Source organism: Mauremys reevesii, linkage group 20 (genome assembly GCF_016161935.1).
Source record: "Mauremys reevesii isolate NIE-2019 linkage group 20, ASM1616193v1, whole genome shotgun sequence".
Classification (NCBI taxonomy): Eukaryota; Metazoa; Chordata; order Testudines; family Geoemydidae; genus Mauremys; species Mauremys reevesii.
Genome location: NC_052642.1, coordinates 13,227,027 through 13,240,795, shown reverse-complemented (window position 1 = coordinate 13,240,795; position 13,769 = coordinate 13,227,027). Strand labels below are relative to the sequence as shown.

Below are 13,769 nucleotides of genomic sequence, written 5' to 3'. Positions count from 1 at the left end.
AATGTCAGCCTTGTTTACTTTCACGGCTAATCAAAGCACGTAGGGATGATCATATTAGGCAAATCTGAACAGTATACTGTGAGTAGCATTTTATACTGGTTTCACGAGTGGGTGGGGCTCAACTTGTGGGTGGTGCTTGAGAGAGTACAGCTTTCTTTCCAATTTCACTGCCGCAGGGATGAAAGTGATTTTAGCTACTTAACCTAAAGCTTGAGTGCTGTGTAAAGATAAATTCACGCTCCGATGACTGCAAAACTATTCACAATCCACCAGCTTCAGATGCATCTGATCCCTAACATGTTAAATAAGTGAAAACTATGCGAGAAACTATGGCCTAACATCTTCCTCAAGCAAATAAAAACCCAGTGTCAGAAAACTGAGCAAATATGTGCAGATTATTCCATACACTTGTTTTGCGTGGAGTGGTCTCAAAAAGGATGGAAGCACTATCTTGTCATAAGTGGAAACCAGCTTGCATTGCATGCATGAGGTTTGGGGCCCCTAGGTTAAAAGCTGGAGCACGCACCACTTTCTTCCCTTGCAGTTTGCATCTCAGCTTCCAGACGCATCACCTGGTTTCATAGAGGGAAAGGGAGGATGTACTGCAGCAGCCCCCCAGGTTCCTTGGGTGCTGTTTGCACTGAGCTCCCAAGCAATGCATCTTTCTCTACTTCCTGCCTTCACATCAAGGACACTGCTCAGCTGATTTCCTCCCCATTTGTACTGGGATAAAGCCAGGCTGTGCCTGCGACATCACAGAAGCTATCTGCTGTTCCCTCATAATGGCTGAGTGCAGGCACATGACATGTCTCCGTGCCCACTGAGCCCTGCCAGGACAAGCTCAGAGAGGGAAGAGTGCTGGGGTATGAATGCCTTCCCACCAGTCCAGCATGGAAATCAGAACCGGTAACTAATTCCTCTTGCATCACATGCCTTGTGCATCTCATTTTTAGAGCCCTCCATCAGATTTCCTGACTCCCTACCTGTGCCTTAGCCATTGGACCACACTGGACTCCTAAAATGGACTGAATAATTGGATCACTCCATTGGCTGAACAGCGTAATGTTTATTTCCCTGACTCCCTGGATGTGATGTTTCAATAGACCAATTTTCAAAGTTTTTTGGAAAGCTTCGCAGGCCTTTGCAGTGCCTCCCAAAATAGGCTGTGATGTTAACCCAGAACAGCAGCTGAAATCAGCAGGTTTCGCTGGTTCATCTCAGGCAGTGCAGTTAATCTGTGCAGTGCAAAGGAAAGCAGCTCTTTGTACAGTACCAAGCACACTGGGTTGAGGCTGCTCAAGAAATAACTTGAGCAAGGCCACCTTCAGTTACATTGGTATTTTCCAGGAGCTTCTGGAGTCTGCATAGATAGAAAATTTAACAAATTGATCTGGAACGTCTATATCATTTTACCATTGAAGGTTTAAGCATTATTGGAGGTCAAGGAACTGAACGAGTGTCCTTTGCTGTTGCTATAATTTTACCATTGCCTCTGTGGCCTGAGCAGTGAGTCAACGCTTGGAGCTTTGCCAGGTTGTTTCTGTTGAGAGGAGAAATTGATTATAATGTGTCAGGTATTTCTTTGTTGCAATCCTGTTACAAAGAATGTACATAAAGTCCTGTCTCCCCGAACAAAGTAGAAACAAACAACAGGCAATTTCCTTGCTCAGAAATTCCCAGGACTGCCACTCCAGCAAGTTCTGTGCCCAAAAGCTCTGTCTCTCTGTTTCCTCCCAGGCCTCGTCTTTGCTGGAGAAAACGAGGTATATTCTTAACATGAGTTAGATAACCTGAAGTAAATCCTAGTGAAGATGAGGCAGTTGAAGTTGTCACACAAGTGAGCAGGTGCTTTTTAACTTGACCCGCTAACTTGCGTGAAAACTATAAACTGTCTTGTTTTCCCTAGTTTACTTTAGTTAACTCAAGTTAACGCACCTTTTTTCCTTAATGAACACTCAACCTCAGGGTCGCACTCACAGCGGGGTCTCTGGCTTTCTGCTGGCTTCCTTTAATACATGTGCATGCTTTTGTGTGCACACCTTACAAAACAATGCCCTAGCCCCTTACATTGGCAATCAAGTAAGCCTTTCAACCCACGTGATTTAGCTCCTCTTAGTCCTCATGCCTTTTATTGTCTCCAGCTATCATTACATAAAGGGGGTTAATTGTTCCTTCCACTGAGCTTGAAAGAAGGATGCTTAGCACACACATTGCTTTAACCTGGTCTGCCATTGTTTTTGGATCACAGACCCACTTGAAGGCAGCCATTAGCATCTTTCAGAATAACAGTATTTGCTTATTTTCTCTTTTGATTAGATCACAGTTTAGACCCAAGAGCTCATGTGGTCACCAGCATTCGGATGTAAAGAGGCAGGATTTTTGCTATTCACTTGGAACATTCTCATTGCAGCAAACAAACTAGCCACAGACTTCCTGATCTAGAAACCATCTAGGTTTGATTCTGCACCCAACAGGAACTGACTGTCTCCTTCATGGAGGATGACAGTGAACCAGAGCAGAGTTGCTGGGCCTATTTGCCTGACGTCTGCCTAAGCAACATGTTCTGGTGGCTAGACGACAGAGACAGATCTCGGGCTGCTTTAGTCTGTAAAAAATGGAATCAAGCCATGTATTCAGGCTCTCTCTGGAGAACCAGAACAATCACCTTCAGTGGGCGGCCATCCAGGTCAAACACATCCGAGTTTGAATCTGCTCTGTGGTACGTCAAGAGATTTGGCAAGTACTTGGAACACCTAGAGATCAAGTTCCTGAATCCTTACAATGCTGTCTTGACCCGAAAATTTCAAGTGACTATGAGGGGGCTTCTCTCGCGCTTGGGCAAATGTAACAGCCGTCTGGTATCCCTGACTATTCAGCACCTGGAGTTGGACCGATTGGTCTGGAAAAATGGAATCAGGACTCAGTTTATCAAGAACGTAAGTACTTTCCTGAAAAGAATGAGCAAGCACCTTGATTATCTCAACCTGAAAGGAGCAAGAGTGACGCTGGAAGAAGGCTGTGAGCTTTTGAGCTCTTTGAGCTACTTGAAAAACAAAAGTTTTGCCTCCGAAATCAACATAGAAGACTTCTTCAGCCACCATCTTTCCATCTACAGCAGCCCCTTGTTCCACCAGACTATGTCCACGTTCCGCAACCTGGTCATCCTGACTCTCAATTACAACTGCATCTCGGATGAATTGCTGGACATCCTGTGCGAGCACAACGCCCATTCTCTCTGGACTATAAACATCAAGTGCCACATCCATGACCCTCACGGGCAGGTGGTTTGGGGGATGTCCTGGGCCAACCTAGCCAAGAGAGCACCCAAATTGAAAGTGAACTTTTTCTTTGAAAGGGTCATGAAGCACAACAGTCTAGCCAGGATACTCTTAGCGGAGATCCCACTCAGGAGCATCAGTCTACGGAGCTGCTATTTCAGTGACCCGGACTGGTCGATGAGGCCGACCCTCACCAATCTCTTACCAGCATACAAGCACAGTCTGCAGGTATGGTGGGAACAGCAACATTTTATCGTTTTGTCACTAATCTAACCAGGTGGCCGTGTGGGCGTTGTACCAAACTGTCAGTGTAAAAGTGAAACCCTGACCCATGAGGTCATTAGAGCTCCACAAGGCAGTTTTCACAAGAGATGAGTCCCGTACATAACTGCCCTGCCCGTTGGTACCAACATTGACACTGTTATTTATTTTCAAGAAATTAACGCTCGAATTCAACAATGACCATGAATTGCTGGATGAGGAGCTGCTGCAGCTTGTGTTATTGTGCGAGAGGCTGTTCTTCCTCAAAGTCTGGGCCTTCCTCAGTGTGGCATTTGTGGAGAGGCTGCTGCAAAATCGGGCAGAAGGGAAATGTGTCTTGTGTACCATGAAGGTAAAAAGTTCTTCCCAAACCTCCCGTCCTCCACCCCGTCAAAATGTAGTTGAATGCAGCCCTGCCTCTGAATGTGGTTTGAACGTTACCATTAATATGCAGGGAAAGGGGTTGTGAGGCGGTGTAAGAATCCTACATGTATTCCCGAGGTCCACTCGCAGAGACGGGTCTCCCAAGTCCTGATCAGCCCCACAGAGGATGCTCAGAAAAGGTCATGATAACCCCAGTGTCACCTCTTCCAGAATCCCACTCTGTGCTGGGGAGCCCCCTATAAAGAAGGGCCTTATTCAAGAAAACATTTAAACACATCCTTAAGTCCTATTGACTTCAGTGAGACTTAAACATGGGCTTGTAGTCCATCCTGAATAGGGATGCTCTCCTGAATCGTGGGCAGGGACAGCTGCAGCCAGGGGAAACCATCCTGCCAGGGAGTTAGCAGAACCCCAGAGCCCTGTGCCTCCAGCAGAGAGGCAAGAGCTGATCCTGGGGATCAAGGGGTTCTGGGGGCAGAGAATGAGGCACTCTTTTTCCCAGCTATTCTGCTGTTGAAATCCCAAAAGGCGGGGAAGCCCAGATTTTCACTCAGTCTGTAATAAGGAAGTTCTCACTGACGGCCCTGGGAATCTTGTCTGAGCAAAAACTGAGTAAGGATTTCAGGATTTGACCCCATTTATTAGCTGGCTGGCTTATCTAGCAGTCTCAACAGCCACCCGGGCTTCTCCCTATTACTAGCTTAACTGCAGCGGCTGCGTTGCGTGTCTGTGATTGCTGTCCATCCACACAGGTGAGGATTTACACAGCCAGGCATGAGACCAGCGAAGAGGACCGACTGCTGCGAGACATTTACAAGAAGTTCAGAAACCTGATCGACTCAGAGCTTAATTATTTTGTCATCGCCTACCCAATGGTGTGAGCAGTGTGTGATGAGCCAGGAGTTAAAATAAAAACCAGTCACACTAGGAAATGTCTGATCTGTTCCTCTGAGGAAGTCTGTGCAGAGACTAATGGTATTAGCAATGTCCCTGAAAGGGAAAGCCACTGAAAGGGAAAGCCCACTAGAACTGTAACAAGCGGTGAGCAATTTTAGAGGCCCACGTATTAAAATCCTGGCTTTTGCAGATGGCCCGCAGTGTCTCATTGTTATTTTGTCTTGTCTTTGCAATGGCACCGAAGGAAGCAGAGAATATTATTCTGCCAGGACAGTCACATTTAAAATAATACCTAGCTCTTATATAATGCTTTTCATCAGTAGAGCTCAGTGTGCTTTACAAAGGAAATCATTATCCCCATTTTAGAGATGGGGAAACTGAGGCCCAGAGTAGGGATGTGACTAACCCAAGGTCACCCATCAGGCCACTGACAGAGCCAGAATAGAAGTGAGGTCTCCTGAGGCCTAGTCCAGTGCCCTGTCCATTAGGAAACACTGCTTCTGCCTGCAGTTATCTTACGTACATTCTCCATCCATTTGTCAGTGGATAGGTGTACACAGCACCACAGCTGGCTCTAACTAGCTTCCTGTCTCTCTAACATAACTAGTCACTTTGTGTAGGAATATCTGTTCTAGTTTATGTAGTTCAAAAAATCTGTCAATGAAAAGCAGTGACACTGACAGCAACAAGATACACTAAGTGGCTGGAATGAAGGATTTTTTCTTGTTGTTCCATAACTTTAATGTCTACTGGAAAGCTTACAATAGACTTTCTGGGACACAGGCAGCTGGGGAGGAGGTCTGTTTTAAATAATTCACACACCTAGGCCAGGTTCTGCTCTGAGTCACACTAGTGTAAACACAGAGTCGCTAGGTTAATGTTCAGTGGAGTTCCTCTGGCTTTGCCCTGGTGTAGCTCCCAGCAGAATCTGGCCCCGTGTGGGGCAATGCTGTCTCTGACATCAGGGCTTCAAAAGTTGTTAATGGAAATGGACTCCCTCATCTGCATGCACAGCACTTCGTCGATGTACAGTGTGTTCTCCTTGACCTGGATCTCCTCCTCCAGCGAAAGCTGTCGACGACTCAGACCTTTCAGCTCCACCTCAGCTTGTGCCAACGTGTCCTTTAGTCTAGGGGTGAAACAAAGAGAGACATTCGTTTTGACCACATGTACCTCCTTGCTATTGAGCGGCATCACTTCCTCCCAACGTGAAACCCACAGGATGGGACGTGGCGGGAGGAAATCTCTGTGAAGATGCCCTTTGGTTTCTCCCCACATTGTTCCACTGGGGGGGGGGTGGCCCATCCATGCTGGACAGATGCCCCCGTACCCTGCAGGTCCCATGGCCTCCTTCATGGAGGCCCGGTGCCTCCAGGTGTTTGGTCCTCTCTGTCCCACTTTGCTCTCCAGCAATGCAGCTCTTTCGTAGCCACAGTATCAGGGACTCCTCCTGGGCATGGTTGTCCAGGAGCCCTTCCCCTCTCCCTCTTAAAAAGGGGTCTCAAATGGCAAGATAATATGGCTCCTGGCTCCATTACCTTCTCCTTATAAACTCTGCTGGGTACGGGGTAATGCCACTAATCCCCAAATCCCCATAACAACCCTGCCAGCCCTTCCCCCAGATAGATCATCAGATCAGCAAAGAGCACTCCACATAGCCTGGGAGACAATGCCCAGAAGTGGCTGAGCCCCACTTCCACATGGGAGGGGGGGATACGTCCATTGGCTAAAGGTTTCTTCCATATATGATCCAAGAGGCGTGACCTCCTTCCACTTGTAAACAGCACCATTGGATTGGGAACATGCTGGGTGCTGACAATTTTGCAGAACTGACTCTCTCAATTAAAATGATTTGAAGAAGGTTGCTAAACCACAACATCCTACAACCCCATTCACTCCCCTCAAACAGAAGCAGATGGGAAATGGTAGAATGAAAGGACAACAAAACTATGTAAGAAGTATCATTTTTTTCTTGACAATAACGGCGAAGCTGGGGCTCGGATGCTCCAGGCATTCCCATCACATCTTCTTTTTAATCATTTCAAGATCTAACGAGTGGAAAATTCACATTAATATCCATAATGCTCTCAGGGAAAACAACATGACACAAAGGGTATGTCTACACAGCTAGCGGTGCGCAGGCTAGCCTACCCAAGCTAGTTTGAATCCAGCGAACACAGGTAATGACTGCAATGAAGAGAGCGCAGCACAAGCTTCTGAGCAGGCTAGTGAGACAAATATGTAGCCAGGGCCTGGGCTGGGCTTGTACTATCCATGCTGCGCTGTCTTCACAGCTGTTGTTACCCTCACTAGCTGGGTTTAACTTAACGCATGTCGACAAGGCAATGCATAGTTTTTGCTGTGTAGACACACCCTTAAAAAGGGTTCTGGTACCCTACCATCAGATCTAGAAAAATAGGTATACAGAATATTGAAAACATGTGGTAACTGTGTGCGAACAGACATGTCTGTACATGTGCCTGGATTTATTACTTCTTTGGCTGGTTACATTTGCCCAGTGATCTACACCACTGACTTCTTGCTGTGTCACCATTTCACTTACCTCTGAATATTGGTTGTGATCTCCTGAACCTCACTGATCAGCCTGTATTGCACCATATCACGACACAGCTCCACGTTGGGACGATGGGTCCTCGTCTCCAAACGTGTGTGAGCCACCTTGGCAGGTCCTTCTTTATCGATTATAGCTTTCTTTAAGGACGCAATGTTCTTTTCCTGGGATGTAATCTCATCCATCACCTTAGTAAATCAACAAAGGGAAGTGCTGCACGGTGCCACTTGAAAAACGTGATATCCTCTTTAATAATGATACTTTGCAATTCTAAGGTGTTACTTCATTCATGGATCTCAAAGTACAGAGGTGAGTGAGGATTATTACCCCCAATTTACTGATGGGATAACTGCAGCATAGTGGGGAGGGAAGGATTAAGGTCGAGATTTTCGAAAGTCATCTCTAACACTCAATTTTTTGGGTGTCCAATTCGAGATACTTAGGGCCTGATTTTCAGAGGTACTGTACTAAGCATTCACAACTCAAGCTGAAATCTATTTGTGTTGTGGACACCTGTGGAGTAGAGCATCTCTAAAACTCAAGGGGTGAAATCCTGGCACCATTGAAGTTAGTCTCAAAACTTTTGTTGAGTTCAATGGGCCAGGATTTCACTCCAGGGGTCTTAGGTTGGGCACCCAAACACTGAAGAATACATAATTAGAGGCCACTTTTGAAAATCTGAGCTTAAATGACTTGTCCAAAGTCACATAGCAAGCGAGTGATAGAGCTGGGAACAGACACCGTGTCATCTGATTCCCAGGTCCAGACACTGCCATTAGACCATAGCTGCCTCTGAATGGCTACTATCTAATAGGTAGCACTGTGTTATCACCAAGCTTTCATGTGCCTTGTAGCACATGCAGTCATGAGGATTTGTATAACTGGGAATGGAAAAGCTAATGGTACTTTAGTTATAAAAACAGAAAAAGCACTGGGCTTTGTCCAGCTTAGAACTGCAACGTTTGAATTCTTAAGGCACAATAGCTCAAGGCATTGGATCAATAGAACTGGCTGATGTCCCTGTCCTATTTTCTCGGCTGACTGTCTCTAGCGTTTACCTTAGCAAGGTGGATCTCCAGTTTGTTCTTTGCATCTTTTGTCTCCTTCACCCTGTTCTTAAAAGCAATGTTCACCGTCTCGCACTGCTTGCGCATGTCACTTGCTGTCTGGGATAAGATTCGGTCAATCAAGGCCCTAAGCGCCAAAGAGTTGTTCCTCTGCTTGTCGGCCTTTTCAATATTTACATTCGAGAAATCTACCCAGTCTTCAGGGCTCACAGAACTATAATAAAATAAAAAAGGTCTCTTCAGCCCTCTTTGTGTATTCATAAATGTGCATTAACGACAGAAGATCTCTATTAATACGAAAGAAGCAGTATTATTATTGCTTATTATTATGTTCATCATTATGAAGCATCATTATAATTATTGACCACAATCAACATCAGGCTCAATGGTGCTAGGCATTGTACAAACACATAGTCAAAGACTTTAGCTTACGAATGAAATAGACAAAAGTTGGGTGGGGAAAACAGAGGAAGCAACTTGCCAAGGTCATGCAGCAGATTAATGACAGAGCCAGAAACTGAACCTAGATCTCTTGAATCCTACTCCAGTGGCCAATCTACCGGACCACACTCTGCAGCCATTAAGATGTGGAACTGGAAGTTAGATTAGTAAATCCAGTGTGGGTTTCCGGTGACATGGAGTTTTGCTTTCATAAAAAATTAGCACCAGAGCCATTTAACAGAACTCTAGTCCATTAGGAACTTCGTTATTAGTATTGATTTTAGATGAAAGGCACTCAGATACTATGGTATGGGCCGCAGTATAAATCCCTAAGATAGACAGACAGACAGTCAGACAGATAGCCTTATTATAAACTGGAGTGGCTATGTTAGGCCTTGTATTACAGGGACAGTTTATATTATGTCTGTATAACTACTGGATGTGGAGCTAGGGAAATAACCACTTACTTTCCTTCAACCTTCACTACATTTCTGGCATATCTTATATCAGGTGTATTGTTTGTCAGGTTGGAACAATAGTTATCAATTGTCAAGGCGGTGAACTTGTCTTTCAGATCCATCTCCAGATTGTATTTAGCTGAACGGTTTAACCTCGGGGGAAAACAATTAGACTCCATTAATCTGAAACCTAACAAAATAATTATCCCCTTCTCTTTTTAATGGAGGTAAACCACCATTAAAGGGCCAAATTCTGCCATCCGCTGGCCCTCAGAAATCCCACTGACATCCATGCAGCTTGATGGCAGGAACAGGTAAATAAGAAAATATGAATGTTATTATCATAATAGGCAATACTGTGAGTTACAAGTTGTAAAAATCTAGGGCATGCTGCTGCTGCCATTGAAGTCAATGGTAAAACTCCCACAGGCTTCAGCGGTGTGGGATCAGGACAGAGGCCCTGGGAGTCAACGGCTGCTGGCATATTGTGCCGTCGGTGTCTAAACAGAACTCTCCACTGAAATCATCCTACAACCTCTCCAGAAGCACTCCCCAATCTGAGCTATCCGGTGGTTTGTTCCTCCTTTGAGATACCTAATTTGCTCATTGGTTTGTTCCAGTGTGCGCTCAAGCAAAGCCATAACCCCTTGGAGCACTTCAACTTCCTTTATCAGTTCCCGCTCCACTTCGTCATGGACCAAGTCAATCCCAACTCGCCTCTGCCTAAGAGAAAGAGGAGAGAGCCATCACTCAGTGCCGACCATTTGAGTATTGCAGCTCTGGAGACCCAAAACCCTTGTTCTTGTTATAACTGATTGGAAATAGTCACCTTTCCACTCCTAGGACCTGATTCTCCTCTGGTTTACGTTAGTGTAAATCAGGAGTGACTCCATGGAAGACAACTAAGAAGAAAATCAGGCCCTTTGTTTGCAGAGTCAGGAATAATGCAGCTTTTCTCTTTCCTGGCTTATTTTACAAACTTTTTTTTAAGATGAATAAAGCAAGGATATCTGCTCAGAACACGTCGGATGGGCCTGGTCCTGCAGCCTTTCTTCACATGCTTAGACGCAGTGAAGCACAAAAAGGACGGGGCTCTGTGACTTGTTCACTTTGCTTTCATATATTGATCATGTTTCTTACACACTTGTTTATTTAGGGCCTCATCTTGAAAGGTGCTGAGCAGCCTTACTTCCCACTGAAGCCGATGGGAGCTGTGGGTGCTCAGCACTGTTGAGAATCCATCCGGACCTGAGCTCTGAGGGCAGTCCTCCATGCCTGCTATCAAAGTCCTAGAATTCCTCAAGTTTCATCCACTTTACACCCTGCAACTTGATGACCCGCTTCATTGTCACCACCCTTCCAGAGGAGGAAGCCTGCAGTGCGCTTGAAACCGATCAGCGCAGCTCTCCACTCAGCCCAATGGGATGCTCTTGGATTTCCCTTCTTTTCCCAAGAGGCCTGAAAGCACTGCCTCCATTGCACTCCCAGCTCCTGCTGGCCTGGAGCCCTATGGGAGACGGAGGCTGGGAATCCAACCCAGATCTCGCCTACTGGAGCGCAGGGCACAAAGCACTCCCTTCTCTCTGGGTGTCTGCCTCTCTTATGAAGAGCCTAAATCTGCAAAGTGCTGAGCACCTGCAAATCCTGCTGACTTTGGCTGGGATTTCCAAAGATATCTACAAGAGCAAAGTTCCCAACTCCCACTGGATGTCAATAGGAGCTCAGCACCTATTTCCCATAGACAACCTTTTAGAAACTCCATCTTTAGCAGGGGTTGCAGGGGTGCCGCACTTTGCAGGATTGGGCCTTACGTGTCATACATCCCAGGCCCCGACATATCATTTATCCAGAACACTGTCAGGTTTTTCATTTTTTTAACAGCTTAGTCATAAATTTTCTTACCCCCTTAATTATTATTATTGTTGTTGTTTGGCTATTACCCTTACCTGTTCAAGAGACACTCTTGAGCGATGAATAGTGGCTCTTTACAGCTCTCCAATGCTTTCTCTAGCCTTGTCTTAAAAGTCAACAGCACCTCTGTCTCATTAACAATCTGTTCTAGTTTGTCGTCTAATTCTTGCTTCCAGAATTTTATTTCATCAAGTCTCTGTTCTGCAGAATGAAGAGAGATTTCAAATTAATTAGAAATAAAAGCCCGGCTTTTTCTACAGAGCCTCACGGCCCAGCCTTAGCCATGAGCAGAAAAGGACTCGAGCCACAAAAAGTGCTGTGTATGCTGATGTATGGCAATGGTTTCGCTAAAGCACTGGACTATGAGCCAGGAGATGTGGGTCAATTCCTGCCTCTGCCACAGACTTCCTGTGTGACCTTGGGCAAGTTGCTTGATTTTTCTGTGGCTAAGCTCTTTGTTTGTCAAATGGAGGTGATGATGATACTTCCTTTGTCTGTCTTATTTCATTAGACTGTAAGCTCGTTGGGTTAGGGGCTGCTTCTTACTACATCTATGTACAGTGTCCAGTGAAGCTCTGGCCACACTGGGTGCCTCTGGGTATCATTGTAATAAAAATAATAATGCTTTCAAAGGGTCAGATTGTAACTGGCCTTTGCAGAGATACATGGGTAAGAAAGAGGATTCTCAAGTGCAAATCACAACTGCATCCACCTTACCTCTGGCACCCTGATGCATAATCTCTCTCTGAATTCCCCATGAAACATGGTGGAGCTACACCATTTCCATGGTGGGACAATGTAATGTGTGACTCCGTGTTGTTGTTGTTGTTGTTTTTTCTTTTCTCAGTCCAGACTCTCGCCTTAACAATTAGTTAGTAAATATTACACCAGGACTGAATTTGTCTCCTTATATCTAACAGATGCCTGAAACTGTTTGGTCATAAAATATAAAATCCATCACAAAGTATTTTTAAAAGGATTTGGAAATGCATCCCCATTTTCCTAAGGGAAGGAGAAATAAGCCATTAAAACTATTTAATATCTCCTGCTTTTTGTGAGTCTCCCTTAATCAGTCCAATCAAATAACGAAGCCCACAAAGCCCACATGATCACCTATTTTCTTGTTAACGTCACTTTGGGTTTTCTGAGTTGTTTTTTCGATTTCATCCACCAGCCTCTGGCTCTCAGCTACAAGTCGCTCTGACCTGGATCTCTGACTCTCCGCACTGGCATACTGTGTCTTGTTTGCAATATGCCACTCTGGGGGGAGGAACTTGGGTGGAGCTTGCAACAGTTTGGCCATTGTCTTTTTGAAAGATCCTGAACGTAAAGCAGCAGCTTAGCTCTTCGGATGGAGAACCTGAAAATGGGATAATATTGTATCAGGTCATTTGGGCACAGACAGCAAAACAAGCTGCATTCAGGTCAGAGAAGATAGGGTGGAAACTGGGTAAGTAGTAGCCCCTGAATGAAGTAGAACCAGACATCGGGTCAGCTTGGAGGATGATGAGGGAGAGGGAAGGCACTGGCAGCCAAAGCAAAGCAAAGCAAAATCATGGCTCATGGTAATCCGGGGGATGGAATAAAGGGAGAGATGGGGCTTGTAGGGCAGGGAGGAGTAGGGAGAGAAACTGAAAAGGAATATGGAAGAAGGTGAGAGATAACATAAGGAAAGAAAAGGGAAAGGAGAAAAAGGAAAGTGAAATTACTCAAGGGACAAATAGGGAAAATTAAAAAAAAGAGGAAGGCAAAAGTCTCTTGAAGAGAAAGAAGAGCTGTAGGAACAGGGGTAGAGGTGACATGAGCTGAACATTTTAAAAAGAATTAAGCAGAAACATTAGACTAAGGGAAAACAGACCTGAAAAAAGATGGAGGAGAAAATACACCAAGAGGTACAAGGGAAGGAGAAAGTGGAAGGAAGGACAGAAGAAAACAAAAACTAAGACCAACTAAGGTAATTTTTGTTACTTATGGAAATGGTGATGCCAAGAGGTCATGATAAAATACATGAATTTGGTACAATATATAAACGTATTATAATATATCCTTGTGCTGAAAACGTGATTTTGTGCTTCCATCCGACTGTTTCCCCAACAATCCCTTCCCTAAACACACACAGCACATCAATCCCTCCCTTTAAATCCACCCCACTGCCATCGCCAGCCAACAAATACAGACATAAATCAGTCTATGCCGCCAAACCCACCCACACCAATCTGTCCCCTCAAATCACACACATACTTTTGCTGGTGTGGCTACTGGCCTGACTGTTGCTTATGGCAAAAGCTGGCCAAGTTCTAAGATCTTGGCTTCCCTTAACCTGCAGATTCACTCCAGATTGTGACTTCAGCCTCAGTCGCTGCAGCAGTGAAGCATGTTTTTTCCCTGAGACTGAGTATTCCAGGAGCAGACTCAGAAACAGCCTGGAATATACACAAACCTGTTCCTATGGGAACAAGGCAACACTTCACCTTGGCAACAGAGGTGGGGTTCTGGAAGA

The 13,769-nt window shown here is 45.3% G+C and overlaps 2 protein-coding genes across 4 annotated transcripts; one reads left to right on the top strand and one right to left on the bottom strand.

Moving 5' to 3' along the window:
- The first annotated feature begins 768 nt into the window (after positions 1-768).
- Positions 769-4,850, top strand: LOC120387398 (F-box only protein 39-like). Its single transcript, XM_039508094.1, has 4 exons — positions 769-906; positions 2,317-3,506; positions 3,715-3,891; positions 4,676-4,850. The coding sequence occupies exons 2-4, from the start codon at positions 2,493-2,495 to the stop codon at positions 4,802-4,804; spliced, it is 1,320 nt and encodes a 439-aa protein (XP_039364028.1). The 5' UTR covers positions 769-906; positions 2,317-2,492; the 3' UTR covers positions 4,805-4,850.
- A 685-nt stretch (positions 4,851-5,535) lies between these two features.
- TEKT1 (tektin 1) lies at positions 5,536-13,693 on the bottom strand. 3 transcript variants are annotated; one of them, XM_039507294.1, is made up of 8 exons: positions 13,511-13,692; positions 12,383-12,629; positions 11,305-11,470; positions 9,953-10,081; positions 9,368-9,511; positions 8,451-8,673; positions 7,384-7,580; positions 5,538-5,949 (listed from the first exon to the last, which is right to left on the bottom strand). In XM_039507294.1, exons 2-8 carry the CDS (start codon positions 12,570-12,572, stop codon positions 5,790-5,792), a joined length of 1,209 nt encoding a protein of 402 aa, XP_039363228.1. In that variant the 5' UTR covers positions 12,573-12,629; positions 13,511-13,692; the 3' UTR covers positions 5,538-5,789. The 3 variants fall into 3 exon arrangements, with proteins under 3 accessions (XP_039363229.1, XP_039363230.1, XP_039363228.1); XM_039507295.1 differs by lacking the exon at positions 9,953-10,081 and having other exon boundaries at positions 5,536-5,949; positions 13,511-13,693; XM_039507296.1 differs by lacking the exon at positions 9,368-9,511 and having other exon boundaries at positions 5,537-5,949; positions 13,511-13,693.
- Positions 13,694-13,769: the final 76 nt, after the last annotated feature.

What these genes read in the sequence shown, in the direction of transcription:
- LOC120387398 (XM_039508094.1), top strand. Translation starts at nt 2,493, where the DNA reads ATGGAGGATGACAGTGAACCAGAGCAGAGTTGCTGGGCCTATTTGCCT. An exon ending in CATACAAGCACAGTCTGCAG is followed by an intron (nt 3,507 to 3,714) that starts GTATGGTGGGAA and finishes TTTATTTTCAAG; the next exon opens with AAATTAACGCTCGAATTCAA. An exon ending in GTGTCTTGTGTACCATGAAG is followed by an intron (nt 3,892 to 4,675) that starts GTAAAAAGTTCT and finishes CCATCCACACAG; the next exon opens with GTGAGGATTTACACAGCCAG.
- TEKT1 (XM_039507294.1), bottom strand. Translation starts at nt 12,572, where the DNA reads ATGGCCAAACTGTTGCAAGCTCCACCCAAGTTCCTCCCCCCAGAGTGG. An exon ending in CAAGAGTGTCTCTTGAACAG is followed by an intron (nt 10,082 to 11,304) that starts GTAAGGGTAATA and finishes TCTTTCTCTTAG; the next exon opens with GCAGAGGCGAGTTGGGATTG. An exon ending in GTAGTGAAGGTTGAAGGAAA is followed by an intron (nt 8,674 to 9,367) that starts GTAAGTGGTTAT and finishes ATTTTATTATAG; the next exon opens with TTCTGTGAGCCCTGAAGACT.